The 26,939-nt window shown below is 49.4% G+C and overlaps 2 protein-coding genes across 2 annotated transcripts in view; one reads left to right on the top strand and one right to left on the bottom strand.

The window, feature by feature from the left end:
* SPCS2 (signal peptidase complex subunit 2) overlaps nucleotides 1-15,321 on the bottom strand; it is a 69,654-nt gene extending 54,333 nt beyond the window's left edge. The window contains exon 1 of the mRNA XM_040339835.1: nucleotides 15,267-15,321. Coding sequence (XP_040195769.1) covers nucleotides 15,267-15,290 — 24 coding nt within the window. The 5' untranslated portion in view covers nucleotides 15,291-15,321. The remainder of the gene's footprint in view (nucleotides 1-15,266) is intronic.
* XRRA1 (X-ray radiation resistance associated 1) overlaps nucleotides 1-26,939 on the top strand; it is a 117,050-nt gene that overhangs the window by 17,550 nt on the left and 72,561 nt on the right. The window contains exons 5-6 of the mRNA XM_040339832.1: nucleotides 1,113-1,185; nucleotides 24,856-24,953. Coding sequence (XP_040195766.1) covers nucleotides 1,113-1,185; nucleotides 24,856-24,953 — 171 coding nt within the window. The remainder of the gene's footprint in view (nucleotides 1-1,112; nucleotides 1,186-24,855; nucleotides 24,954-26,939) is intronic.

Below are 26,939 nucleotides of genomic sequence, written 5' to 3'. Positions count from 1 at the left end.
GGACCCGTGTATACAGCAACATTGTATATTATGGACCCGTGTATACAGCAGCATTGTATATTATGGTCCTGTGTATACAGAAGCATTGTATATTATGAACCCGTGTATACAGCATCATTGTATATTATGGACCCGTGTATACAGGAGCATTGTATATTATGGTCCCGTGTATACAGCAACATTGTATATTATGGATCCGTGTATACAGGAGCATTGTATATTATGGTCCCGTGTATACAGCAACATTGTATATTATGGTCCTGTGTATACAGCAACATTGTATATTATGGTCCCGTGTATACAGAAGCATTGTATATTATGAACCCGTGTATACAGCAGCATTGTATATTATGGTCCCGTGTATACAGAAGCATTGTATATTATGGTCCCGTGTATACAGCAACATTGTATATTATGGTCCCGTGTATACAGCAACATTGTATATTATGGATCCGTGTATACAGAAGAATTGTATATTATGGTCCCGTGTATACAGCAACATTGTATATTATGGTCCCGTGTATACAGCAGCATTGTATATTATGAACCCGTGTATACAGCAACATTGTATATTATGGCCCCGTGTATACAGCATCATTGTATATTATGGTCCTGTGTATACAGCATCATTGTATATTATGGATCCGTGTATACAGCAGCATTGTATACTATGGACCCGTGTATACAGCAACATTGTATATTATGGACCCGTGTATACAGCATCATTGTATATTATGGACCCGTGTATACAGCATCATTGTATATTATGGACCCGTGTATACAGCAGCATTGTATATTATGGATCCGTGTATACAGCAGCATTGTATATTATGGATCCGTGTATACAGCAGCATTGTATATTATGGATCCGTGTATACAGCAACATTGTATATTATGGACCCGTGTATACAGCAGCATTGTATATTATGGATCCGTGTATACAGCAACATTGTATATTATGGATCTGTGTATACAGCGTGTATACAATGATGCTGTATACACAGATTGTATATTATGGTCCCGTGTATACAGAAGAATTGTGCTCTGTAATCTTTCAGTACATTCAGCCGCATTGTATAATATAACAATGTGGTGTTCCTCCTCCTTTGCAGGCCAGGCCAGAGGAGTTTGTGCCGTTTAATAGCGTCGCTTACATCAACGCAACCGAGAACGCGCTCGCTTTAGGTAAGAATTCCCATTTCTCTCCTTCTGATAACACGCCGCCGCCAAACCTTCCCACACATGTCCAGGGACACTCTGCTGGTAATCTCATCCATTCACTGATCATCGCTGAGACTTTGTTCTACAAATGTTCCACATACAGCTGGTTGGATCATTTTATTTGCAATACTTTTCTTTTGGGTCATGCGAGTACATTTAGGGCTACATGCCACCGCTCTAAAAAGTGATCCATGGTGGATCGCTCTTCAGAGGGCGGTTGACAGGCTGCCAGGAGGCAATATGCCATCCTCCTCACTGCCTGTTTTACCCTCGAGTTGCAGCACGGCCCCACTCACTTGAATGGTGGGGGTACTGGCCACCAAACACAACGGGGGGGGGGGTATTTTTGTCCCATCACGCCTGCCACATTTGTACAATCCCCTCTGTGTAAGGTTAAGGGGGGGCAGTCGGGGGACGGTAAAACCACATTTTAACCACCTGTTTTTGCTGACTTACTATTGTTGCCCATTGCATAGGTGTGAATAGACCCAATATTGGCCCTTGTTGCATAGGTGTGAATGGGCCCCTGATTGGTTGCCGTTGCATAGGTGTGAATGGGCCCCTGTTTGCCGTTGCATAGGTGTGAATGGGCCCCTGTTTGCCGTTGCATAGGTGTGAATGGACCCCTGATTGCAGTTGCCGTTGCATGGGTGTGAATAGACCCAATATTGGCTCTTGTTGCATAGGTGTGAATGGGCCCCTGATTGGTTGCCGTTGCATAGGTGTGAATGGGCCCCTGTTTGCCGTTGCATAGGTGTGAATGGGCCCCTGATTGGTTGCCGTTGCATAGGTGTGAATGGGCCCCTGGATTGCAGTTGCCGCTGCACAGGTGTGAATGGGCCCCTGATTGCAGTTGCCGTTGCATAGGTGTGAATGGGCAGACATGTTTGTGCTGCCTTTTTTCCACCCGCCCCCCCACTTAAGCTGCAGTAGGCAGCAGATGGGGGTGTTTTTCATGCCACAGTCGCGATGCTTTGCTTAACATCTGCGGCAGAGTTGACCCGACATGTAACAATTGGTGGGTGGCAAGCCCACTGAACGCCAACCATTCAAGCCAACAAACTCCCTGCAATGTCGGCCCGTTTGACGGCAAGAATTGGGGTAAAGCATCACATCGCTTCCTTACCGCCTGTCAAGAGCAATCCAAACATGGATCAGGCTTCAGAGGGAAGGAAGATTTAGACGCACACTAAAATCTACCCATACATTACATAGCCTGGCAATCTAAATCAGTCTCTCCAGTCTGCAGGTGTTCTCACTTATGAGGGTTGTTCAGAGAGACACACAAGTCACTGCTGTCATGAGCCTGCATTGTATGCCAAAGGAGAGGAGCTTCACCTTCGTGGTCGGCCAGAACAAACCTGATTTGGGACGACAAAACCTACGTTAGATCTACCGGTAACAGTATTTCTACGAGCCTTCCAGGACGGCACACCAGAGAGATAAGGGCTCCTCCCACAGGAAACACAATCAATTGACAAGTTTGTTATAAGTTCCCACCCACCCCCTTGCTCCTCAGTATTTTATAAAGTAATCTTGAACTGGTTCACAAGGGGCACCCCATCGGTACTTACCATTTAGCATATAGCTTACCTTTCTTCACATAGGGTGGGTAGTAGGCCTGCCGTCCTGGAAGGCTCGTAGAAATACCGTTACCGGTAGATCTAACGTAGGTTTTCTCCTACGCCTTCCAGGACGGCACACAAGAGAGGATATAAAAGGACCTCAGGCCTACCTCAGGGTGGGACCACAGCTTGGAGGACCTTCCGACCGAAAGCCAGGTCTTGCTGTGACAACAATTCTACACGGTAGTATTTCAGGAAGGTGTGATGACTTGACCAGGTAGCCGCACTACGGATCTGGTCCCAGGAGGCACCTGCTCTCTCCGCCCAAGATGTCGCCAGAGATCTGGTTGAATGAGCTTTGATATTAAGTGGAGCTGGTTCTCCTGCACACTGATAAGCCTCTGCAATAGCTTCTCTAATCCATTTTGAGACTGATGGCCTTGAGGCCTGCAATCCCTTCCTGACTCCACCATAAAGGATTAGGAGATGGTTAGATTTCCTGAAACTTTTGGTTCTCTCTAAATATATAAGAAGACATCTTCTTACGTCCAAACAGTGAAACTTAAATTCCTTCTCGTTCTTTGGTTCTGAACAAAAGGACGGCAATATCATTTCTTGCGTCCTGTTGAGTAAGGATGCTACTTTAGGTAGGTATAAGGGATCTGCCCTAAGAGTGACCCTGTCTGGTTGCACCCTAAGAAAAGGCTCTTTCATGGACAGAGCTTGCAGATCTCCCACCCTCCTGGCTGTAGTAATAGCTAACAAAAAAGCTAATTTTAACGTAAGGAACCTAAAGGAAACTTTCTCTAAAGGTTCAAAAGGGGGCATAGATAATGACTCTAATACCCTAGTAAGGTCCCATGGTGGACAGAAGCTTTTAAGGACGGGGGACATTCTTTCCCTAGCTAGTAAGAACCTCTTAACTAGGTCGTCCTTCGCTAATCTTTTATCCAGGTACACAGAGAGGGCAGCTACCTGTACTCGCAGGGTGCTAACCTTAAGCCCGGCGTCTGCTCCATCCTGGAGAAAATCCAGGATAACCGGAACCGACTGGGAAGACGCTAGTCTTTTTCTACTCCAGGTCTGGAATGTTTTCCATATTTTTAAGTAGATCTTTCTGGTGACCGGCTTTCTACTTGTAAGGAGAGTATTAATCACCTTTTCTGAACAACCTTTTTGTTTCAGAATCTGGCGCTCACTAACCAGGCTGTTAGCTGAAAGAACTCTGGTCTCGGGTGAAACACTGGACCCTGTCTGAGAAGATCTGTCCTGGCTGGGAGTCTCAGAGGTTCTGCTACTGACATGAACCTCAGATTCGCAAACCATGTCCTCCTTGGCCACCATGGGGCAATAAGGAGGACCTGACCGGGGGACTTGCTGACTTTCTGGAGTACCCGCGGAATTAGCGCCAGGGGTGGGAAGGCGTAGGCCATTCTGAAGTGCCAGTTCTGGGACAGCGCGTCCAGGCCCTCGGAGTCCCGTTCTACGGAGGTTGAGAAGTACCTGTTCACTTTCCTGTTCTTCCGGTTCGTGAACAGGTCTATGTCTGGTTCGCCAAACTGAAGAACTAGGGCCTGAAAGACCTCGGGATTCAATTCCCATTCCCCCTGTCTTAATTGTTGGCGACTGAGGAAGTCCGCTTCTATGTTGTCTGTCCCCTTTATATGTATGGCTGAGATGGAGGTGACATTTTTCTCTGCCCAACCCAGAATTTCCATGGTTAGTTCCAATAGGGGACCGGATCTGGTACCACCTTGGTGATTCAGGTAGGCCACTACTGTAGCGTTGTCTGAGCTCACCTGGACCTCCCTGTCTGTGACATCTTGTTGGAAGGCCTTCAGGGCTTCTCCTACTGCTCTGAGTTCCCTGGCATTGGAAGATTGACGAGCTAGGAGGTAGCACCATCTTCCTTGGGCTTTTTTCCCCCCCCATGTGGGCACCCCACCCCCATGTGCTGGCATCCGTAGTCAATTTTACCGGATCCCATTGTGCCCAAGGTCGACCTTCCCTTAGGTTTTGGTGACTGGTCCACCACTCTAGGGATGACAGGACCTGAGGGGTGAGTAAAATCTCCTGATCCAGGGATTCCTTCTTCTTGTCCCAAGAGGACAGAAAGAAAAAATGGAGTATCCTTGCATGTAATTGGGACCAGACTACTGCTGGTATGGATGCCGACATTAAGCCTAGGACTCTCATAACTGACCTCCTGGGAAGTCTGGGGAATCTCGCCAGATTCTCTGCTGCTGACGCCAATTTTTTTATTTTTTCTTCTGGCAGGAAGAGCGTCTGAAGCCTGGAGTCTATAGTGTAGCCCAGAAATATTTTTACCTGCTCTGGTATGAGGGAGGACTTCTCTAAATTGATAATCCAGCCTAGGCTTTCTAAAAACTCCATCACCCTGTTGGTATCCCTCTGAACCTGTGACTCTGTCTGACCGGAGATCAGTAGATCGTCCAGGTATGGTATAAGGCATATCCCTTGAAGATGTAGGAAGGCTACTGCCTCTGCCAGTATCTTTGTAAAGATTCTGGGGCTGGAGGTTAGGCCGAAGGGTAGCGCCCTGAACTGCCAATGAAAGATTTCCTCCCCTACCACCACCGCAAACCTCAAAAAGGCCTGATGGTCCACGTGAATTGGCACGTGCAAATAGGCGTCTTTCAGGTCTATGGTTGTCATGTAGGTTTCCTTCATGAGGTTCTTTCTTACTGAGTAAATACTCTCCATGGAAAACTTCTTCTGTTCTAAAAATCCGTTTAGTTTTCTCAGGTTTACTATCAGGCGGAATTTTCCTGATGGTTTCTGAACCAAAAACACGTGGGAATAGAACCCCCGGTATTGCTGTTCCACTGGCACTGGTGTTATTACTAGTTGCTCTGCCAATTCCTGAATCCCTTCCAAGAGGGCCCTTCTTTTTAGGGTATCCTTGGGGAGCTGCGTGAGGGTGATCATAGGGGGGGGGAAAGGTGACAAATTCCAGGCGGAACCCATCCCTTATAAGCTTGTGTATGTAGGGACTGTCTGAAATATTTTCCCACTGTTGTACAAACTGGGACAGCCTCCCCCCTACTTTGACCTTGGCGTCACTTGGTCTGTTTAGCATCAGCCTTGGCAGAGGGAAAGAGCAAGTTATTCTTTTTGTTCCCTTTGCCATAAAACCAGCGCCTATTGGGTTCTCTTTTATACTTCTGCTTGTTTTGCCCCTGGGGGCCTCGAAAAGTCTTCTTAAACCCATCTTTCTTAGGTTTCACAGGGAATTTCTTTCCCTTTTCTGAAGACCTAGCTAGGACATCATCCAATCCTTGGCCAAACAGAAGTGAACCCTGGAAAGGGAGTCCACACAGTTTTCCCTTTGATGTGACATCCCCATCCCAGGCCTTAACCCAGATAGCTCGCCTGGACGAGTTGATCAAGGCCGCTGTCTTGGCTGAAGCTTTAGCAGTTTCCAAAGCGGCATCTGCCAAGTATGCGACAGCTTTTCCTATCAAAGATAGAGACCCCAAGATTTCCTCTGACTCTAAACTGGCCGAGGTGTTCTGCCAGTTTCTCTACCCATAGGTCTGCATTCCTGGCTACACAGGTCGCAGCTAAGGCTGGGGCCATAGAAGCTGTGTTAGCCTCCCAGGCTTTTCTTAGGAGTGATTCGGCCCTACGATCCATTAGGTCTTTAATACTGCCAGCATCTTCAAATGAGAGGTCTGACTGTTTAGTGACCTGAGACAGGGCCGCATCCAGTTTTGGAAGTTTAAAGAAAGCTTCCCCAACTGATTGGGTGAACGGGTACTTCCGTTTCCAGGTTTTCTGAGTGGTCAGTCTCCTTTCTGGATATTTCCATTCTTGTAGGATTATTTCTTTTAGAGATTGGTGGAGAGGGAAGACTCTATCCTGCGTTTCACTGAGTCCCCTATACACCTTATCCTGTGCAGAGGTCGTTTTAGGAACCTCTGGAATCTCTTCAGTGGCATAGATTGCCTGAAGGAGACTGTCCACATCCTCTGCTGAGAAGAGGAATCTTTTCAATTTTCCTTCTTCCTGAGACATGACTGAGTCTCTATCCTCCTCACCCTCTGAGCTATGTCTAGTGACCTGGCTCATGACCTCACTTTCCTCTTCCTCCAGATCATGAGAAAAGACCTGGGAGGATAGGAAAGGGGTACTGGGTCCTGCAACTAGCCTTCCCTGAGAAATCAAAGTCTCTCTAGGGGCCGGTTCCTCTGTGCTAGGGCCTGTGGCTGCTTGTGTAGCTGTCTCCCTGAAAGCTCTAACCGTGGCCAACATTTCAGACTGCATTGATCAGAGAAAATCTTTCATCATGGCAGCTGCCTCCTTCCCAGCCAACTGGTTAATACACTTGTGGCAGAAGGGTTTGGTGTAGGATTTTGGGAGCTTATCTTTACAGTTTCCACATTTTTTAGAGGAACTACCACTAGCAGATGCTGAGGATTGAGCAGAGGCCCCCTGGGTTTCACCGGGAGATTCTGTTAGAGAGGGAACATAATAAAACAACCATGTTATTTCTTCCCACTTCTGAGCTGCAGGCTGTACTAGGGAGAAAAGAGAGAGAGAACGAGGAAGGCAGCCGTTACCAGCTGCATCCTGCGACTCAGGAACTCTCACTCTCCCCTTTTCTCCCTTTCCAGGAGAAACTGTACTCACCGACCCCCGATCTGGATTTGGTAGCCGCAGCGCTAGTCTTCCCTTCCTCTTCCATCATGAGGAGGTTGACTGGGTCCTTGGCTTGCCGGTACCTGTTGCAGGGTTTATCCGCCGCCGACCCCACCGCTCCACGCTGCCCTCCACGCCGAAGCGTCACTTCCGGGTTGCCGTGTAGGGAACGCCCACTCTCCGGTGACCCGCTTCCTGTACCTCCGAACGAGGTCTGGAGCGCAATGCTCCTCTGCAAACCCCCCCAGGAAGAAGAGATTAGCAGCGTGGCGGATTTTTGTGCAGAGGGACGATGGCTTTTTCACCACAGCTCAGAGCGTCCATGCCTGTCTTTGTGGCGACCTGTGAGCGACCGAAGCCAACAGGTCAGTTCAGCTCTCCCCGGCCTCCCTGAACCTGCCTCAACAGGGGTACCCTTCGACCTCACCGTCTCCAGGTAATATAAAACAACAAACGTGCCGCTGTGTTCGGGAGAAACACAATCAAAATACTGAGGAGCAAGGGGGTGGGTGGGAACTTATAACAAACTTGTCAATTGATTGTGTTTCCTGTGGGAGGAGCCCTTATCTCTCTGGTGTGCCGTCCTGGAAGGCGTAGGAGAAATCAACATGCCACCTGAGAGTGGAATATTCTCAATATCGGAATTGGCATGTTCTCAGTTCCTTTTCAAACTGACTGGCACCATTCCGCCGCTGGGGTCCCAAAAAAGGGGTATGAACTACTATGTCTGTTGTTGCACACTTGCTAAGACACCAACCCCAGCAGCTGGTTGTAAACCCTTACATATACCCCGGTGAAGTGACTGGCCTCAGGTGATATGCAGAGATTAAACAAATCCTCCTATGTATGTTGTACCTGTTTATCCTCAGCCAGCTCTCCTCTGCAGCCTTCTAAAACACACATGTCAAAGGGTTTTTGTCAGCTCCAGAAGACAGTGGGTGGGGATATAACATCACACACTGCTGAGCATAGTGTCAGGACCTGGATTAGACGGTGGGTTGCAATTCCAGGGTCCACCAGCAGGTGTCTCCCAGTAGCCAGTGTTCTGTCGATGAGGGCCTGAGCTGCAACGCACATGTGCAGTATGGAACGGCACAACAGCTGATTTTCCGATCAGCTGTTGCTACGGCATATGCACGGATCGTCAGCCACAATAGCCAACGGGACAATGTTATTGTCAGATTGTGCCTCGCGCTCATTCTATTGAAGGGCGGGATTTTATCTATTGATGGGCAGTGCTGCAAATGGAATGTTATTCTATTATGCCTGGAACCTTGCGGGGCGTTTAGTGTGCTGAAGGGCAGTTTTTTTGTCTTGATGGGCGGGTGTTCAGCGATTTGCAGGGCGTATTCCACGGTCCTGCAACTAAGCCAAATGCCCGGATACTCACCCAACGCCACCCCGATACTCACCCAACGCCGCCCCGATACTCACCCAACGCCGCCCCGATACTCACCCAACGCCGCCCCGATACTCACCCAACGCCGCCCCGATACTCACCCAACGCCGCCCCGATACTCACCCAACGCCGCCCCGATACTCACCCAACGCCGCCCCGATACTCACCCAACGCCGCCCCGATACTCACCCAACGCCGCCCCGATACTCTGGCAAATCTGCTCAGTTAGCTAAATACGCCCTGCAAATCACTAAACACCCATCAAGACCAAAATAAACCCCGCCCTACAGCACACTAAACACGCCTTCTCAAGGTTCCAGGCACAATAGAATAACATTCCATTTGCATCACTGCCCATCAATAGATAAAATGCCGCCCTTCACTAGAATGAACCCGCCCCGCACGAGGCACAATCCAACAATAAAATTGTCCTGTCGGCTATTGCGGCTGACGATCCGTGCGTGCGTTGTCACAACAGCTGATCGGAAAATCAGCTGTTGTGCCGTTCCATACTGCGCATGCGGGGGCACTTTGTGACGAAGGGCACAAATCGACAGAACACCGGCAGACCCCAATAATCAGTTTCCACCTGATGCTGGCTGCTGGGAAGGTATTTAGGTCCTCCGCGTACTAGTGCCTCTTTCTCCAGTGTTTTGTCCAGTGGCTGTCAATCACCTATGTGCTGGAAGGGATTGGGTCCATCTCCCAGCATTGCTTGGTGTCACGTTAGATCAGGGATCCTCAAACTACGGCCCTCCAGCTGTTGTGGAACTACACATCCCATGAGGCATTGTAAAACTCTGACATTCAGGAGCTGCGGTGGCTCAACGCGATTGGCACTGCGCTGACAAGCCATTCACCTCTGCAGCTAGGGGTTCGGACCCCGGTCTCAGCTACATGTGAATTGAGTTTGGTGGTCTCAGCCCGGCTCCCGGTGGGTGTGCTATGCGAAGTAAGCCTGCGCTTAGTACGCCCACCCCCCTCCCACAAAAAACACCACACTTACACGCACTCGAAATTGGGTCAACATGCACGCACTTTGACCACGCGGTCTCTAAAAAGAGAGGCGAAGGACTAACGGGGCTGGTAGGGCGGGCTAATCCTCTCACTCCCTTATAGGGAGTCCCTCTGCCCCGTTGAGCGTCAAAGCGGGGCGGGCTGTGTGGGAGGACCCCCTCACACCTGCCATTGCCACCCGGGGCATGGAGAAAGGTGGCAGATTGCCTCTGGGGGAGGCCTGCCAACTCCTTCAGTCCGGCTCCTCTCTCGAGTACACGCACAAAATACACTTAAAAAAAAAAAAAAAAATTCACAGACATGACTAGGCATGATGGGAATTGTAGTTCCTGAACAACTGGAGGGCCATAGTTTGAAGACCCATGCGTTAGACCGCCAGAAGTGAATAATGCAGATAGAGGCAGGACGGAATCACATAGGCCAGTATGCTTTGGTAAGTTCAGAGGTTTACAAACCCTTTACCCATCATACTGGTGCCCACCATATAATAAAATACCAGCTTTGGTTGGAGTTGACCTGTAAAATAAAAGTCTTGTGTAGTCGTACTCCAGCTTTTTTTTCTTGCAGCGATGGCTGCCTGCCCATTAATTTTTCAATGTCTGCAGTGACTCGGGGTGACCGATGTTTATAATGCGGATGGGAAGCAAATGTTCCGTGCCTGACATGACCGGTCCAGGGAATTTATATTACAATGGCAGGCTGCCAGACAGCGCCAGAGAATCCCTCGGTCACCTCACCCTTGACAATGACTCAGTATAAATAATGCATCTGCACAGCAGTCTTTAGCCTATTCTTCCCCGCTTCTCCCTCAGCGGCGTACAGAAATAACCATCACCCTATAATATAAATGGCTGCACTTCATCACTTAAAGTGTCAAAAGACCAGATTTATTTTTTCACTGCAGACCCAGTTAAAAAAAATAAGGTCTCTGTGCTCTTCTTTGGGCCTCATTGACATGGCGCATACCGCTGTACAGCGTAAATTGTGGGCGTATTACCCTCAGGAGGGGGGCGTGGTGATATGACCAGGCCCGGATTTCCCACAAGGCCACCAAGGCCAGGCCTCGGGGCGGCAGGGCGCTATGGGGCGGCAGCGGCATTGAGTCCCCCGACAACCAGTTATGGGCGGCAAGTTGCTTTCTGGAATCCGCTTGCTCCTTAAGTGATTGCGGCGATGTGTGCTGCCGTCCCCGTCCCCCCACATACCTCTCTCTACTGGCTCTGTCTTCGGGACTCTGTCCTCCCCCAGGCTGCTGAGTCTGTCTCCTGTGATTGTCCCTGCCACCGATGTACACAATGAGAGGGGTGAGCTGTGACAGGAGTTCTAGCACAGTGCTAGGACTCCTGTTTTGGAGGTGACAGGGTCAATAAAGAGAACCTGCTGTCACCTCCAATTGCCATCACACAGGGAATTGTTTTCTCCTGTGTGATAACTTTATTGCCAAGTGAAAAAAAATTGATAAAAAAATAAGAAATTAAATTATTAAAATAAAAAAGTAATTAAAAAGTATAGAATAAGAAAAACAATATTAAAAATAATAAGAAAATTATACAGAAATAAAAAAAGTAAACGACAAGCTACAAAATAAAAACTATTAGAACTGTGCCGCCCTTGCCATCGGTTGCCATTCTCCATTGATTTGGGGGGGTGGTGGTTCGGTTGGCGGGGAGGGGGGTGCATTGCGGAACCTGGCCTTGGGGCGGTAGGGAGAGCAAATCCGGCCCTGCATATGACCTGTCAAAGTCACAAAACCAGCCCTCTTCCTGATAAGCGGAGAGAACTCCAGGGGGACACCAAAGGTTCCACGCCATTTGACAGATATCGACGTCCACTGTCCTTAATAAATGGGCCCACCAATGCATTTATTTTTTTGTATTAAAAGTGGACCTTCAGCCTCAATGGACTTCCATAGCGCACCTATTCTGCCACTCCTCTCCTACATGCAAAAATCATAATTTTTTGCTACAAAATGACTCAGAACCCCCAAACACTATGGCCCGGATTCACAAAGCACTTACGCCGACGTATCTCGAGATACGCCACGTAAGTGTAAATATGCACCGTCGTATCTGTGCACCGCACTCTGAAACCAAGATACGCCTGAAAATAAGCTTCATCCGACCGACGTAACTTTCCTACGCCGGCGTAGAGTGGGCGCATATTTACGCTGGATGTATTTGGCGTACCCGTTGATTTTCTATTCACATATGCAAATGAGGGAGATACGCCGATTCATGAACGTACGTCCGTCCAACGCAGTGCGTGTAAAGTCCTACGTCCGGCGCAAAGTTATGCCCCATAAAGCAGGTGTAACTCAGCAGCATCCATGCAAAGGTCTGCACCAGGGAACACAAACCGACGTATTTTACGTAGTTAACGTAGGACGTGAATATGGCTAGGCGTAGGTTACGTTCACGCCGTAGGCAGTGATCCGGCGTATCTTAGGGAGTAGTTCCGACGTGATTCTGAGCATGCGCACTGGGTTGCGTCCACGGGACGGCGCATGCGCCGTTCAATATACGTATCTGTCTGAGACTCAGCCCATCATTTGCATGGGGTCACGCCTCATTTGCATGGCTCACGCCCACTTCCACTTACGACGGCTTACGCCTAAGAAACCCAGCGCAGATTTGGCAGCACTGGCTTTGTGAATCCAGTGCTTGCCTCTCTGCGCTACGTCGGCGTAGCGTAAAGGAGATACGCTACGGCGGCATAAATATGCGCCGATGTATGTGAATCGGGGCCTATATATGTTTTTTTAGCAGACAGCTTTATCACGCACGGTATTTGTGCAATCATTTTTCAAACGCCTTTTTTTGGGGGGGAAAAAAATGTTTTATGAATTAAAAAATATAACAGTAAAGTTAGCCCAATTTTTTTGCATAATGTGAAAGATTATGTTACGCCAAGTAAATAGATACCCAACATGTCCCGCTTTAAAATTGCACACACTTATGGAATGGCGCCAAACTTTAATTTTTTTTTACTCTAAACCTTCGGGAGAGCGCTTACCTGTTATTGGTTATCTGATGCGGGGGAGGAGCCGCGAGAGCTGCCGAGGGACCCCAGACGTCGCGGATTGGGGCCACTCTGTGCAAGACGAGCTGCAAAGTGGACGCAAGTATGACATTATATTTAACCACTTCTACACCAAGCACCGCATCAGATAACCAATAACAGGTAAGCGCTCTCCTGGGGGTTGCGGCCGCGCTCCTGAGTCATTCATTTGGCTACCATAGACGCAGAGTGTTTGACTCAACCCGCCCTCTGGCGCCCGCATCATTGGATTTGATTGACTGCAGCGGAAGCCAATGGCTGAGCTTCTATCAATCTATCCAATCAAGAGCCGAGAACCCCAGGAAGAGGAAGAGCGCGTCTCCACTGGGTGAAGTTCCAGGGCTCAGGCGAGTAAAACTTGGGGGCTGGTGGGCCGGTGATTGCCAGAAGTTTTCTCACCTTAACCACTCAGCCTTTTTCTGAGATTTGGTGTATACAAGTTAAAAACATTTTTTTTGCTAGAAAATGACTCAGAACCCCCAAACATTATATATTTTTTTTCTAACACCCTAGAGAATAAAAGGGAGGTTGTTGCAATACTTTTTGTCACACCGTATTTGCGCAGCCGTCTTACAAGCGCGCTGGGGTTATGGTAGCTAGCTGCTGACATAATGGAGATATCCGTATTCCTGCGGCAGGCGGTCCATAAGTGGTTAATGCATAGGATGCATTAAGGTGAAAAAACATGAGGGTTTACAATCCCTTTAACCCCCCCCCCCTTACCAGGCCACTTTTTTGCGATACAGCACTGCGTTACTTTAACCGCTTGCCGACCGCCGCACGCACTTTTACGTCCCCTTTATTTTGCCACTGTGTGGTTGCGTGCACGCACCGCCGCTGGCACGCTCGCCACCCTGTCAGGAGCTTTGTGACCTTGCCCGTGGGACCCTCGGACTCGATGTCTGCTGGTGTCCCGCGATCAGGTCACAGAGCTGAAGAACGGGGAGATGTCCGTGTAAACACAACAGCTCCCCGTTCTTCCTAGTGACATGTCACTCGTAGCCATACCCCCTAACAGAATCACTCCCTGGGACACACTTAACCCCTTCAGCACCCCCAACAGGTTAACCACTCATTTTTTATAGTATGGTCACAAAATGGTGTCTAAAGTGTCCGCCATAATGTCGCAATCACGATAAAAAGCGCTGATCGCCACCATTACTAGTAAAAAAATAAAAATGCCATAAAACTATACCCCATTTATTAGACGCTATAACTTTTGCGCAAACCAATCAATAAACGCTTATTGCGATTCTTTTACTAAAAATATGTAGAATACGTATAGGCCTAAACTGAGGACATATTTTTTTATATATATATATTTTTGGGGGGGGGGGGGATATTTATTATAGCAAAAAGTAAAAAATATAGCATTTTTTTCTCAAAATTATCGCACTTTTTGTTTATAGCGCCAAAAATTAAAACCGCAGAGGTGATCAAATATCACCAAGAGAGGGAGCTGCGGTGGCTCAACGCGATTGGCACTGTGCTGACAAGCCATTCACCTCTGCAGCTAGAGGTTCGGATCCCGGTCTCGGCTTCATGTGAATTGAGTTTGGTGGTCTCAGCCCGGCTCCCGGTGGGTGTGCTATGCAGGGTAAGCCTGTGCTTAGTACGCCCACCCCCCTCCCACAAAAACCACCACACTCTAAATTGGGTTAACACACGCACTTTGACCACGCGGTCTCTAAAAGAGAGGCGAAGGACTAATGGGGCTGGTTGAGCGGGCTAGATCCTCTCACTCCCTTATAGGGAGTCCCTCTGCCCCGTTGGGCTTCAAAGCGGAGCAGGTAGGGCGGGCTGTGTGGGAGGACCCCCTCACACACCCGCCATTGCCACCCGGGGCATGGAGAAAGATGGCAGATTGCCTCTGGGGGAGGCCTGCCTACTCCCAACTCCTGCAGTCCGGCTCCTCTCTCGAGTTCACGCACAAAATACACTTTAAAAAAAAAAAAAAAAAAAATATATCACCAAGAGAAAAAAAAGTCGTCAATTTTGTTTGGGAGCCACGTTGCACGACCGCGCAATTGTCAGTTAAAGCGACGCAGTGCCGAATCGCAAAAACTGACAATTGCACGGTCGTGCGACACTGCACCCAAATAAAATGTATGTAATTTTTATTGCACAAATATTTTTTTTTTTTTGTGGCATTTGATCACCTCTGCATTTTTTGGCGTTATAAACAAAAAAAAAAGCAACAATTTTGAAAACAAAAATAATATTTTTTACTTTCTGCTATAAAACATACCCAATATTTTTTTTTTAGAACATGTGAGCGGCTGTAAATACAGAACAAGCTTCTGTCACAGTCCAGCCTGCAGACTTCTCTTGTGACATCCTCTTACCTCCTTGGAGATCTGCGACTTCATTTCACATGTGATGTTTGGCTTCTCTGTTCATCTGTAGGCGTCGCCTCCTCCACTCTGGCTTTATATCCTTTTCCCTTCTATTACTTCCTGGGTCACCTCCTTGTTTGCTTCCCTATATACAAGTGGAACTCGAAAAAGTAGAATATCGTGCAAAAGTTCATTTATTTCACTAATGCAACTTAAAAGGTGAAACTAATATATGAGAGAGACTCATTACATGCAAAGCACGAGGGTTCAAGCCGTGATTTGTCATCATTGTGATGATTATGGCCAGGGCCGCCATCAGGGGGGTACAGGCAGTACCCCTGTAAGGGGCCTGGATGGCAACCCCTTTTTTTTTTTTTTTTTTTTTTTTATATATATATATATTATTTATTAAAGGGCCCAGAAGTCCCCATGTGGCAAACCCCCCCCCCCTTTTTTTTATAAATGTTTATTTTTGTTGATATATATATATATATATATATATATATATCATTTCTCTTCCGTTCATAGACGGACACAGCCTTCATTGACATTAGGGTTATGCTTCTTCCTACCAGGAGAGTTTAGGCAGAATTTAACAGCACTTAAAGTGTTAAAACCTTTCCTTCGTGCCGCTCCTCCCAGGGGGCGTGGCTCCCCCAGGCATAACCCACACCCTGCTCTAGGAGCCTCAGTCTTTTTCTGCCTAACGACAGGAGAGGAGTCAGGCGCTTCTGGAGTCCCTGTACTCTGGAGTTTTTTTCTTGCGATTTTTCTCGCTTTTATTATTTTGTTCCTGCATTTTTTAAATCCTGTGATTCTTCTATCAACAGCCGACTGGGTGACAGGCTGGGTCTTGACTCTTGTAGTCCCCCCCATGTTCGGCCATCGAGCGTGTGCCGGCCCTTAGCTCAGCTTTGGGACGTCCACGACAAAAAAAAAAAAGTAGGTCTCTCCTCCGCCAGTGGACCCCCCTGTGTCCAGACTGCGCAAGGCCACCACGTTGCCTGTGGAAGGGGCTCCTGCATTTCAGGATTCCGCTGATAGGAGAGTGGAGGCCGTGTCCCGCTCCCTATTCACGGTGGTGGGTTCGGCGGTGAGGCCGGCTCTGGCCGGGGCCCTGGTCAGGCCCAGACTAAAAGGGCGAAGCTCCTGCTGCAGGAGCTGGAAGAAGGGGCTTCCGAATCCTCTAGGGACCTGGCTGAACAATTGGTTCAGGGTCAGAAATTTCTCTGCGAGGCGGCCATGGATACGGTCCGGGGCTTCCGTCTATGCAGTGGTTCTGCGCCGCCTTGTGTGGCTGAAGAGCTGGTCTGCGGACTAGTCCTCTAAGGTGGCCTTGGTGATGGCCGTTAAGGGTGAACGGTCCTTTTGGGACTTCCCTGAATGGCATCATTGAGGATGCCACAGGTGGTAAGCGCATGCTGTTCCCACAGTCTGGGAAGGGCTAGGGACCTCGCCCTGTGCAAGGACCCTCCTTGCCTACCTCCGAGCGTTTTTTCGCCCGCCCTGTGCGGTGGGGGTAGGTCTACATGGTGCTTGAATCCCCGCTGCGGGGTAGCAGCGCACCTGATACCGCATGCCTAACAAGTCTGCGGACATACCTGCTTCCGCCTGAAGGTCTGCTCCCGCCCGTGTCTCGGGTGGGAGACTGGCTTCGCATTGCAAAGTGTTTTCCTTGGGGTACAAGATTGAGTTTCTGGCCTCCTCCGGTTCGCCGGTTGGCTCTGTCAAGGGCTGTTCAGGATCTTCTGGTCAGGGGAGTGATTGTGCCAGTTCCCTCGTTGGAACGGTCTTGGGGTTTTACTCCATTCTGTTTGTGTCCCCACGGAGGATGGGGCCTGGTCAATCCTGGGCCTCAAGTCCCTCGTTTGTTTTGTCAAGGTGCAAACTTTTAGGTGGTGTCGATTCGCTTGGTACTCCATCAGGGGGATTTTCTGGCATCCTTGGATGTCATGAACGTGTACCTGCATATCCTCAAACCACCGGAGATTCTGTGCTTTGCGGTCGGGGGGGACCATTTTCAATTGGTGTCCTTCCCATTCGGCGGGTTTTCGCCAAGGTGCTCGTCCCGATACTGGCCCGGCTGTGACAGCGGCGGTTTGTTATCATGGGATGTCTGGACGACATTCTCCTACAAGCTTCTTCGAGCTCTGCATTGGTGGAGCCGTGTCTATCACGTATCGGGCTCTCCGAGTGTTCGGCTGGTTTCTGGATTGTCCTGAAATCAGGGTTGATTCCGTCTCAGGGACTGGAATACCTGGGACTAGTCCTGGATTTCGCCGGGGCGGGAGTGTTTTTCTCCTAACGGAGAAACTTCAGACTCTGCTATTTGCTGTGCAGCAGTTGCCGACCCAGAAGCAGTCATCTCTGCGATTCTGCAGGAAGGTTCTGGGTCAGTTGGTAGCCTCTTTCGAGGCGGTTCCGTATGCCCAATTCCACGCCACGGTACTACGGAGGGAACTGCTGTCACGATGGGACTAGCTTCCGTCATCTCTGGATTACCAGATTCAATTGAGTCATCTGATCATGTCTCCCCTGGTGTGGTGGCTGGCGTTTCCGGTGCTTCGGGCCGGAAAGTCATTTTTCTGCAGGCCACTGGACAGTGGTCACGACGGATGCCAGCCTCTCCGGTTGGGGAGGGGCGCTTGGGGCACCCAGTCAGCCCAGGGGCACTGGACTCAGGTGGAGTCCTGCCTACTGATCAACGTTCTGGAGCTCCGAGCAATCAAGCTTTGCCTTGCCAGGCGGTCCCTGGATCTACAGGGCCGACCGGTCAGGATCCTGTCCGATAACACCACGGCCGTGGCGTAGGTTGATCATCAGGGAGGCACACAGAGTTCTGTTGCAGCGACGGGGGTCGCGCACATCCTTTCGGTGGGCCGAGGGGTCCGTTCCGGCTCTATCGGCCGGGTACATTCCGGGAATACGGAATTGGCTAGCCGACTACCTAAGTCGCACTGCACTGGGCCAAGGAGAGTGGTCTCTCCACCCGCAGGTGTTTCGGGGTCTGTGCCGAAAGTGGGGCACTCCGGACGTGGACCTTCTAGCGTCCCGTCTCTATCGGTAGGTGCCACGGTTGGTGGCCAGGTTTAAGGACCCGTGGGCGGACGCGTCAGGCGCGTTGGTGGCTCCTTGGGGTCACTGTCGCCTACTTTACACCTTCCCTCCTCGGAAGCTTCTTCCTCGCCTCCTGCGCAGAGTGGAAGCTGTAGGGATTCTATCAGTCCTGATTTCCCCAGATTGGCCGAGCCGCTTCTGGTACGCGGACCTGATGCTTCTGGTGGCAGACGCTTCCTAGCGTCTTCCCCTGGGAATTGATTTTCTGTTACAGGGTCCGATCTTTCACCCTGTTTCACAGCCACCGGCCTTAGCGGCGTGGCTGTTGAGAGCCAGGGGCTTAAGGACCGAGGCCTATTGGGCTCGGTGGTCTCTACTGTGCTGCCTGCACGGAAGTCTACCTCACGTAGGTTTTTTCCTCATACATGGAAGGCCTACTTCTCTGTGTGTGGGGAGATGAACTGGCACTCTCGTACATGCATTGTGTACAGGATTCTGCTGTCTTTGCAGCAGGGAGTGGTTCAGGCTCTCGCCTTACGTACGGTTAGGAGCCAGATTTCTGCTCTGGCTGTTTTTACTTGCAGCGACCCTTGGCATCGCACTCCTGGGTGCGTACGTTGGGTCAGGGGGTCTGGCAGGTGGCCCCTCCGGTGCGCCCTCCATTACCCCGTCCTGAGCGTACAGGACGTCAGCGCGAGAGTTGCCGAGCCTACCCGACGATACACGAGTGTACTGCGCTCGGTATATGTCGGCGCAGTATTCAAACTCGCGGGGAGGACGCGAGGACGCCGGACCCGACGAAGAGGACACCCGAAGCCGCAGACGGACGCCGGACCTGACGAGGCCGCCGATGGACGCCGCCGCGCAAGACACCAAAACTGTAAGTACAAAACATCTTTTTTTCCACAGGAATTCGGGCAACTTTCGGGGTGCGCGCTATACCCCGATAAATACGGTATATATTTTTTATTTATTTTTTTCTTTTTATTAAAGGGCCCAGAAAAATATTCCTTTCCGCTCCGACCAGCACATGATCATCAGAAAGGGGCACAGATAATGGGAAAAATACAACCCCCCTAAGCTAGTAAGAGCGGCAGAGCGGGGGGTGTGTAATTCAGAATTATTTTTTTTATTCTAAACTGACTGTCATTGAAATTGCCCCAGCCCTTGTTCAAATCCAAACTGGGGACAAAACCAGGGACAGACTTGGTCCGGGGACAGTGTCCTCAATCCGGGGACTGTCCCCTGAAACCGGGGATGTCTGGTCACCCTAGGTAAGAGTGCCTGCACAGTTCTCTGAGACCGGAGATGATTGCCACTGGGAGAGGCTGGATCCGGCTGGAGTGCTGAGGATGCAGGTCAGCTGGATCCTGGTTCACCAGGGAACAGCAGGTGCACTGGTTAGGATGCAGGTGCAGGACTTGTGCAAGGATCTTTTACATCCTAGACCAGGGGTGCCCAACCTTTTGAAGAGCAAGGGCCACTTAAGCGACTTGGTAACCGGTCGCGGGCCACAATGAGGAGCAGGTGGATGACAGCTCACTCGGCTCTATAGAGCCCACTCTACTCTCAGCACACTAAACTCGCAGGTAATAGAAGTCTATGGCTCAGTGCAGGTAACCCACAGGATCAGTTTGAAAGCAGCGCAGTAACCACTGCATAACAGATATGCCCATATATACACTGTGATATTAGTAATAAACTTACCTTTAAAAACAGTGTTCTATTTTATTCCATCCCAGAGCAGGAGGTCGAGGGTCACATCAGAGGGCTCCGCGGGCCACATGTGGCCCCCGGGCCACTGGTTGGGCACCCCTGTCCTATACGAGACCTAATTTTGCCGCCACCTCTTTGACTCCACCCCCTTTGTCCTGCCCATGTATACCCCACCTTTTTAATGAAGCACCCATCAAATGCAGCCTCACCAGCGTCCATCAAATGCAGCCTCACCAGTGCCCATCAAATGCAGCCTCATCAGCACCCATCAAACGCAGCCTCATCAGCACCCATCAAATGCAGCCTCACCAGTGCCCATCAAATGCAGCCTCATCAGCACCCATCAAACGCAGCCTCATCAGCACCCATCAAATGCAGCCTCACCAGTGCCCATCAAATGCAGCCTCACCAGCGCCCATCAAATGCAGCCTCACCAGCGCCCATCAAATGCAGCCTCATCAGCACCCATCAAATGCAGCCTTACCAGCGCCCATCAAATACAGCCTTACCAGCGCCCATCAAATGCAGCCTCATCAGCGCCCATCAAATGCAGCCCTATCAGCGCCCATCAAATGCAGCCTCACCAGCGCCCATCAAATGCAGCCTCACCAGCGCCCATCAAATGCAGCCTCACCAGCGCCCATCAAATGCAGCCTCACCAGCGCCCATCAAATGCAGCCCCACCAGCGCCCATCAAATGCAGCCCCACCAGCGCCCATCAAATGCAGCCCCACCAGCGCCAATCAAATGCAGCGTCACCAGCGCCCATGAAATGCAGCCTCACCAGCGCCCATCAAATGCAGCCTCATCAGCGCCCATCAAATGCAGCCCCACCAGCGCCCATCAAATGCAGCCTCACCAGCGCCCATCAAATGCAGCCTCACCAGTGCCCATCAAATGCAGCCTCACCAGCGCCCATCAACGAATGTTTGCTTGCTTCCATTCATTCCGGAGTTGGGACACAGTCCTCCGCCACCACTGTGCCTCTGACACTATGTATGAACGGAGCGGTGGCTGCCAGCCTCAGTCCACTCCTTGTGAAAGTCCCCAACACTTTTGAATGGCCTTTTCCTGACAATCCTCTCCAGGCTGCGGTCATCCCTGCTACTTGTGCACCTTTTTCTTCCACACTTTTCCCTTCCACATAACTTTCTATTAATGTGCTTTGATACAGCACTTTGGGAACATCCAACTTCTTTTGCAATTACCTTTTGAGGTTTTCCCTCCTTATGGAGGGTGTCAATGATGGTTTTCTGCACAACTGTCAGGTCAGCAGTCTTTCCCATGATTGTGATTCCTACTGAACCAGACTGAGAGACCATTTAAAGGCTCAGGAACCCTTTGCAGGTGTTATGGATTAATTAGCTGATTAGAGTGGGACACTTTGAGCCCAGAATATTGCACCTTTTCACAATATTCAAATTTTCTGAGATTGTGAACTTGGGGTTTCAGACCACCTGAAACCCGGACACATTATTCAGACTATGGCTTCCCAGCAGGGTTGCTGGCTGCAGTTGTCTAAGCCGAGAGTGTCTGTTACTCTCTCTTTCACACTGCCCAAAGCAAACACTAACAACCCCCCCACATACAGATGGGAGAGGAGAGAAGGTTTGACGTGCTCCTCTTCCTCCCGCCCCTACCCCTTTCCCTTTGTGTCTGTCTACACTGCAATCCCTGGTGCTGTGCCTCAGGAAAGGGAAGTGGGGGTGGGAAATTTGAAGCACAGCAGCCGTAGATACATCTGGATGAGAGATGAGAGGTGCTGACTGCCATTGGGTGAGTGAGCTCACCATCCATCCCTGTCTGTGACTGTAGTCACCCCCCTTCCCTCTCCTGCCTCTGAGTGAGTACACTAAGGTAAATCGGAGTTCTCAGAGCACCCCTTACATCAGAGTTCCCCTTTACATTAAAGTCCACAGAGCTCCCCCTTAAAGTGTAATAGCTAGATTCATAAAGAGTTAGGCCGGCGTATCAGTAGATACGCCGACCTAACTCAGAATCTGCGCCGACCTAAGTTTAAGTGTATTCTCAAACTGAGATACACTTAAACCTATCTAAGATACGACGGCTTGCGCCGTCCTATCTTAGGGTGCAATATTTAGGCTGGCCGCTAGGTGGCGCTTCCATTGTGTTCGGCGTAGAATATGTAAATCACTAGATACGCCTATTCACGAACGTACTACCGCCGTCGCAGTAAAGATACGCCGTTTCCATAAGAGATAGGCCGCCTAAAGATAAACATGCCCCCTAGGTGGCGTAGCCAATGTTAAGTATGGCCGTCGTTCCCGCGTCGAAATTTGAAAATATTACGTCGTTTGCGTAAGTCGGCCGTGAATAGGGCTGGACGTAATTTACGTCCACGTCGAAACCAATACGTCCTTGCGGCGTACTTTGCCACAATGCACACTGGGATATGTACACGGACGGCGCATGCGCCGTTCGTAAAAAACGTCAATCACGTCGGGTCACAGTTAATCTACATAGAACACGCCCCCCACATCCTCATTTGAATTTGGCGCGCTTACGCCGGCCTATTCACGCTACGCCGCCGTAACTTAGCAGGCAAGTACTTTGTGAATACAGTACTTGCCTAGCTAACTTACGGCGGCGTAGTGTAAATACGATACGATACGCTACGCCGCCGCAACAATGCGCCCGCCTACCTGAATCCAGCTATAAGTGGGAATGCTGATGTAAAGGGGGCTCTAGGAACACTGAATAAAGGAGAATACAGGAAACTCTGTAAGTGGGGCTCTGGTTACCAGAGACCCCTTTACATCAGAGTTCCCCTTCACATCAGAGGGCACAGTGTCCTCCCTTACATTAGAGTCCTCTCCATACAGAGTTCTCAGCGTTCCTCGTTAAGAGGGTTCCCAGAGCATCCCGTATGTCTCCCTTACGTCAGAGTTCAGATGTAAGAGGAAACTCTGAGGATTCAGATGAAAAGGGGAACTCTGTGGACTCTTGCGATCAACTTCATATGATTAGAGACAGATGTTATTTAATCGCAAATCCTTGAATCCTGAAAGAATTTGCGCCGTAAGTTATGGCGGCGTAGTGTTTCTCTCGCGGCGTGAGGGCGCGGAATTCAAATGCGGCGAGTAGGGGGCGTGTTTCATTTAAATGAAGCGTGTCCCCGCGCCGAACGAACTGCGCATACCCCGTCCGTCAAAACTCCCAGGGTGCATTGCTCCAAATGATGTCGCAAGGATGTCATTGTTTTTGACGTGAACGTAAATGGCGCCCAGCCCCATTCACGGACGACTTACGCAAACAACGTAAAATTTTCTAAATTATACGCGGGAACAACAGCCATACTTAACATTGAGTACGCCACCAGATAGCAGCTTTAACTATACGCCGGAAAAAGCCGAACGGAAACAACGTAAAAGAATGCGACGGCCGCTCATACGTTCGTGGATCGTCGGAAATAGCTAATTTGCATACTCAACGCGGATTACCACGTGAACGCCACCCTGCGGCCGCTGGAAAATTGCATCTTAGATCCGACGGCGTACTAAGGCGTACGCCTGTCGGATCTAACACAGATGCCGTCGTATCTTGTTTGGTGGATACCAAAACAAAGATATGACGCGCAAAATTTGAAGTTACGTGGCGTATCAACAGATACACCGGCGTAATTTCTTTGAGGATCTGCCCCTCTCTCTCCAGCTTCTACCAGGTTCAGGGTGTTTGGCCATCTTGATCGGCAGGGCCAGGATGATGTAGCTCCCGCGCATGTGCATGGTTGTTCATTTTATCCCGGCACCATGGTGTGCCAAGAATGTTTATTGAGCTGAGCATACACGCAGAATGTCTGTTTTGTGATAAAAATCCTTCCTGTCAAGAGTCAAGTTCACCCTCACCCACACGGAGGTACTAATCTGTACACCCGTGCAAAGGGCCGTCTTCACCCGCGCAGGATGCAGAGTTGTTCCATGCAGCTTCATACAAGCAGCCTGCTCAGATCAATGACAGGCGGGCAGCTGCATGACCCAGCACGGATTTCCATGTACTTCCTGGAGTGTACATCCATGTAGGATTGATGCACGGATCAGAACACAGGCAGACTGCATGGAACTCCTGTGAGGGTGAAGACGGCCCTTTACTCTGATATAAGGATCAGTACGGCAATGTGAATGAGGCCTAACTGTTCGGTGATTTAAATCAGACAGGTAGAAGCCCAAGAGAGGATCACTACGTACCATATGCAGTGGGTCATGTTGAGTGCCCGTGTGAAAGACAGTATCAAATAACTGCACCTTGTAATTGTTTATGTTCCTCTGTTATTTGAGGCGGTTATGCAGACTCAGGAGTGATGCCGCGTACACACGGTCGTTTTCTGCGATGTAAAAAAACGACGTTTTCTGTGAAGTAAAAAACGACGTTTTTAAAACGACACTTTTCAAAAACGATGTTGCCTACACACCATCGGTTTTTCACAGTGCTCTAGCAAAGCGAGGTTACGTTCACCACGTTTTTCCATTGAAGCTCGCTTCATAACTAGCTTCTGGGCATGCGCGGGTGTAAAAACGTCGTTTGAAACGTCAAAAACGACGTTTTGAAAAACGACACATAAAATTGAAGCATGCTTCAATTTTTTTTGGTCGTTTTTCAGAAGACATAAAACGTCGTTTTCTCCCACACACGGTCAATTAAATTGACGTTTTTAAAAACGTCGTTTTTTTACATCGCAGAAAACGACCGTGTGTACGCGGCATTAGGACACAGAATATCAGGCCTGCATGTCCAACCAGCAAGGTGGGCCTACATCATGTATCCTTTGTCACTGCAAGTCTTCCTATCTGTGCTGCTTCTATTTCAGAGCATTTTCGGACATTTGTACAACTCAGAGAACTCGAGCTGCCTTTAAACAAGATCCGGTGTATAAAAATCGAACCCGGGGATTTCCCACATCTTGAGGTAAGGAACCTTTTCTGAATGCTATTCTCTCCATGTACTGGGCTCTAACTGACGATGTACAGGGATCGGGTAGAATATTTATGGACCTGTGTTGGGCCAGATATACTATAAGGTACTGTGAGCCTGTGCCCATAGGCAGCAGGGACAAAGAGGTTCCTCATTATTAGTAGCCTCATATTATTTTTTTAACCATCATTAGCAAACAAGCATTCATCAAATATTTATACATTGTCACAATTTTCTAAACCAGTGGTCTCCAAATTGTAACCCGGGTGCTGGATGTGGCCCTTTGCCTTTATTTTGCCCTAGGGGCACTATTCCACCAACTGACACCAATGGCAGAGCACCATTCTCCCTACTGACACCATCAATGGGGCACTATTCCACCAACTGACACCAATAATAGAGCACCATTCTCCCTACTGACACCATCAATGGGGCACTATTCCACCAACTGACACCAATGATAGAGCACCATTCTCCCTACTGACACCATCAATGGGGCACTATTCTTCTCATTGGTATCAATAATGGGGCACGATTCCTCCCATTCAAATCAATGTTGGGGCACTGATGCTGGGGCATTTTCTACTACCACTGGCCACAGTTCGGCCCCTCTAAAGCCTGAAAGACAGCAAACTGGTCCTTTGTGTAGAAAGTTGGGAGTGGGAGACCCCTGTTCTAAACCATATTAGGACTAGCAGTCCTTTTTTTCAGCGGGAACGCAGGGGAACGCAGTTCCGGCACCTCCTGGACTGACTGTATGTAATGGCAAGGGGTTCTGGGGAGTGCTGCAGGGTATTGATGCTCACTGCTGGGGGAACTATTCTAATTTGAGGGGATCTATTTTTGCAGGGGGGGGGTCTATTGTTGTTGAGGAGGTCTATTGCTGCTGGTGGGGGACCTATTGATGCTGGGGGTGGGTCAGTTGTTGCTGAAAGAGATTAACTGTTGGGGGAGGGGTCTATTGTTGTTTGCTGACGGAGAGTCTATTGCCTTGTTTCCACTGAACGGAACGGTTCGGGTCAGTTAGTTTGGAACGGTTTAGAATGGACCGGTCTATTCTCGTGAGCGTTTCCACTGCAAATCGGACCGTCGGGACCATACAGGATTTAGAAAAAATGCCTAGCGTGTCCACCAATCAGTGGAATGTATTGCATCTCCTCCCCTAATGGAACCGTTCCATTTTCTATGGCCCCACATCTGAAGCAGGACCCAGAATGGTCCGGTACGGTTCAGTTTAATGGCACACTTTCATAATGGAAACACCCAAAATAGCGTACCGAACCGATCCGCTCAGTGGAAACGAGGCATATTAATGCTGGCTGTTCGGATATCTGTTGATGCTGCCGGGAGTCTATTGTTGCTTGGAGGGGAAATTTTGTTGTGGGTGGTCCATTGTTGTTAGGGGGATCTATTGTTGCTGGCTGCAGGATATCCATTGTACTGATTTTCTTGATACCATTACCTAATTCCATACAAATTTCTTAGCACCACAAAATGATACTTGGTTCTGTATTGTCTAAAAGGGGCGGTACTGGGAGGTGGGTATGGGATGGAACCAAGGGATGGTGCTCAGAGGTGGGTAGGGGCATGTAAGATGGGTGACTCAGAAAGGGGGAGTTCCTGCACCTATTGTCTGAGAAAAAAAGCCCTGAGGACTAGTAAATGTTTTGTACAGAAAAGGTGGTCCTGGCCTTTGCCTTTGGGTGCCAATGGTTGTGCGCCAAGAGGCCCCAGTGATAGAATCTAGCTCCAAATGTGGTATTACGGTATTTATGATTATTGTGTGTGCCCATTCAATGATGAAATACCAAATTGATGTGAATGTACACGTTGTACAGTACAGAGTTCAGCAGTCTGGGGAATTTAACGTGTTACACATTGTATTTGTAGTACATGATGTGCTGTTACAGTAGCAGTCGATTATATTGGTGGTCATTGGGGAAGTGCACAGTACAGGGGTAGTCCTTGTAGAATTGCATC

This window comes from Rana temporaria, chromosome 2 (genome assembly GCF_905171775.1).
Source record: "Rana temporaria chromosome 2, aRanTem1.1, whole genome shotgun sequence".
Taxonomy (NCBI): domain Eukaryota; kingdom Metazoa; phylum Chordata; class Amphibia; order Anura; family Ranidae; genus Rana; species Rana temporaria.
This window is presented reverse-complemented; position numbering and strand designations above follow the sequence as displayed.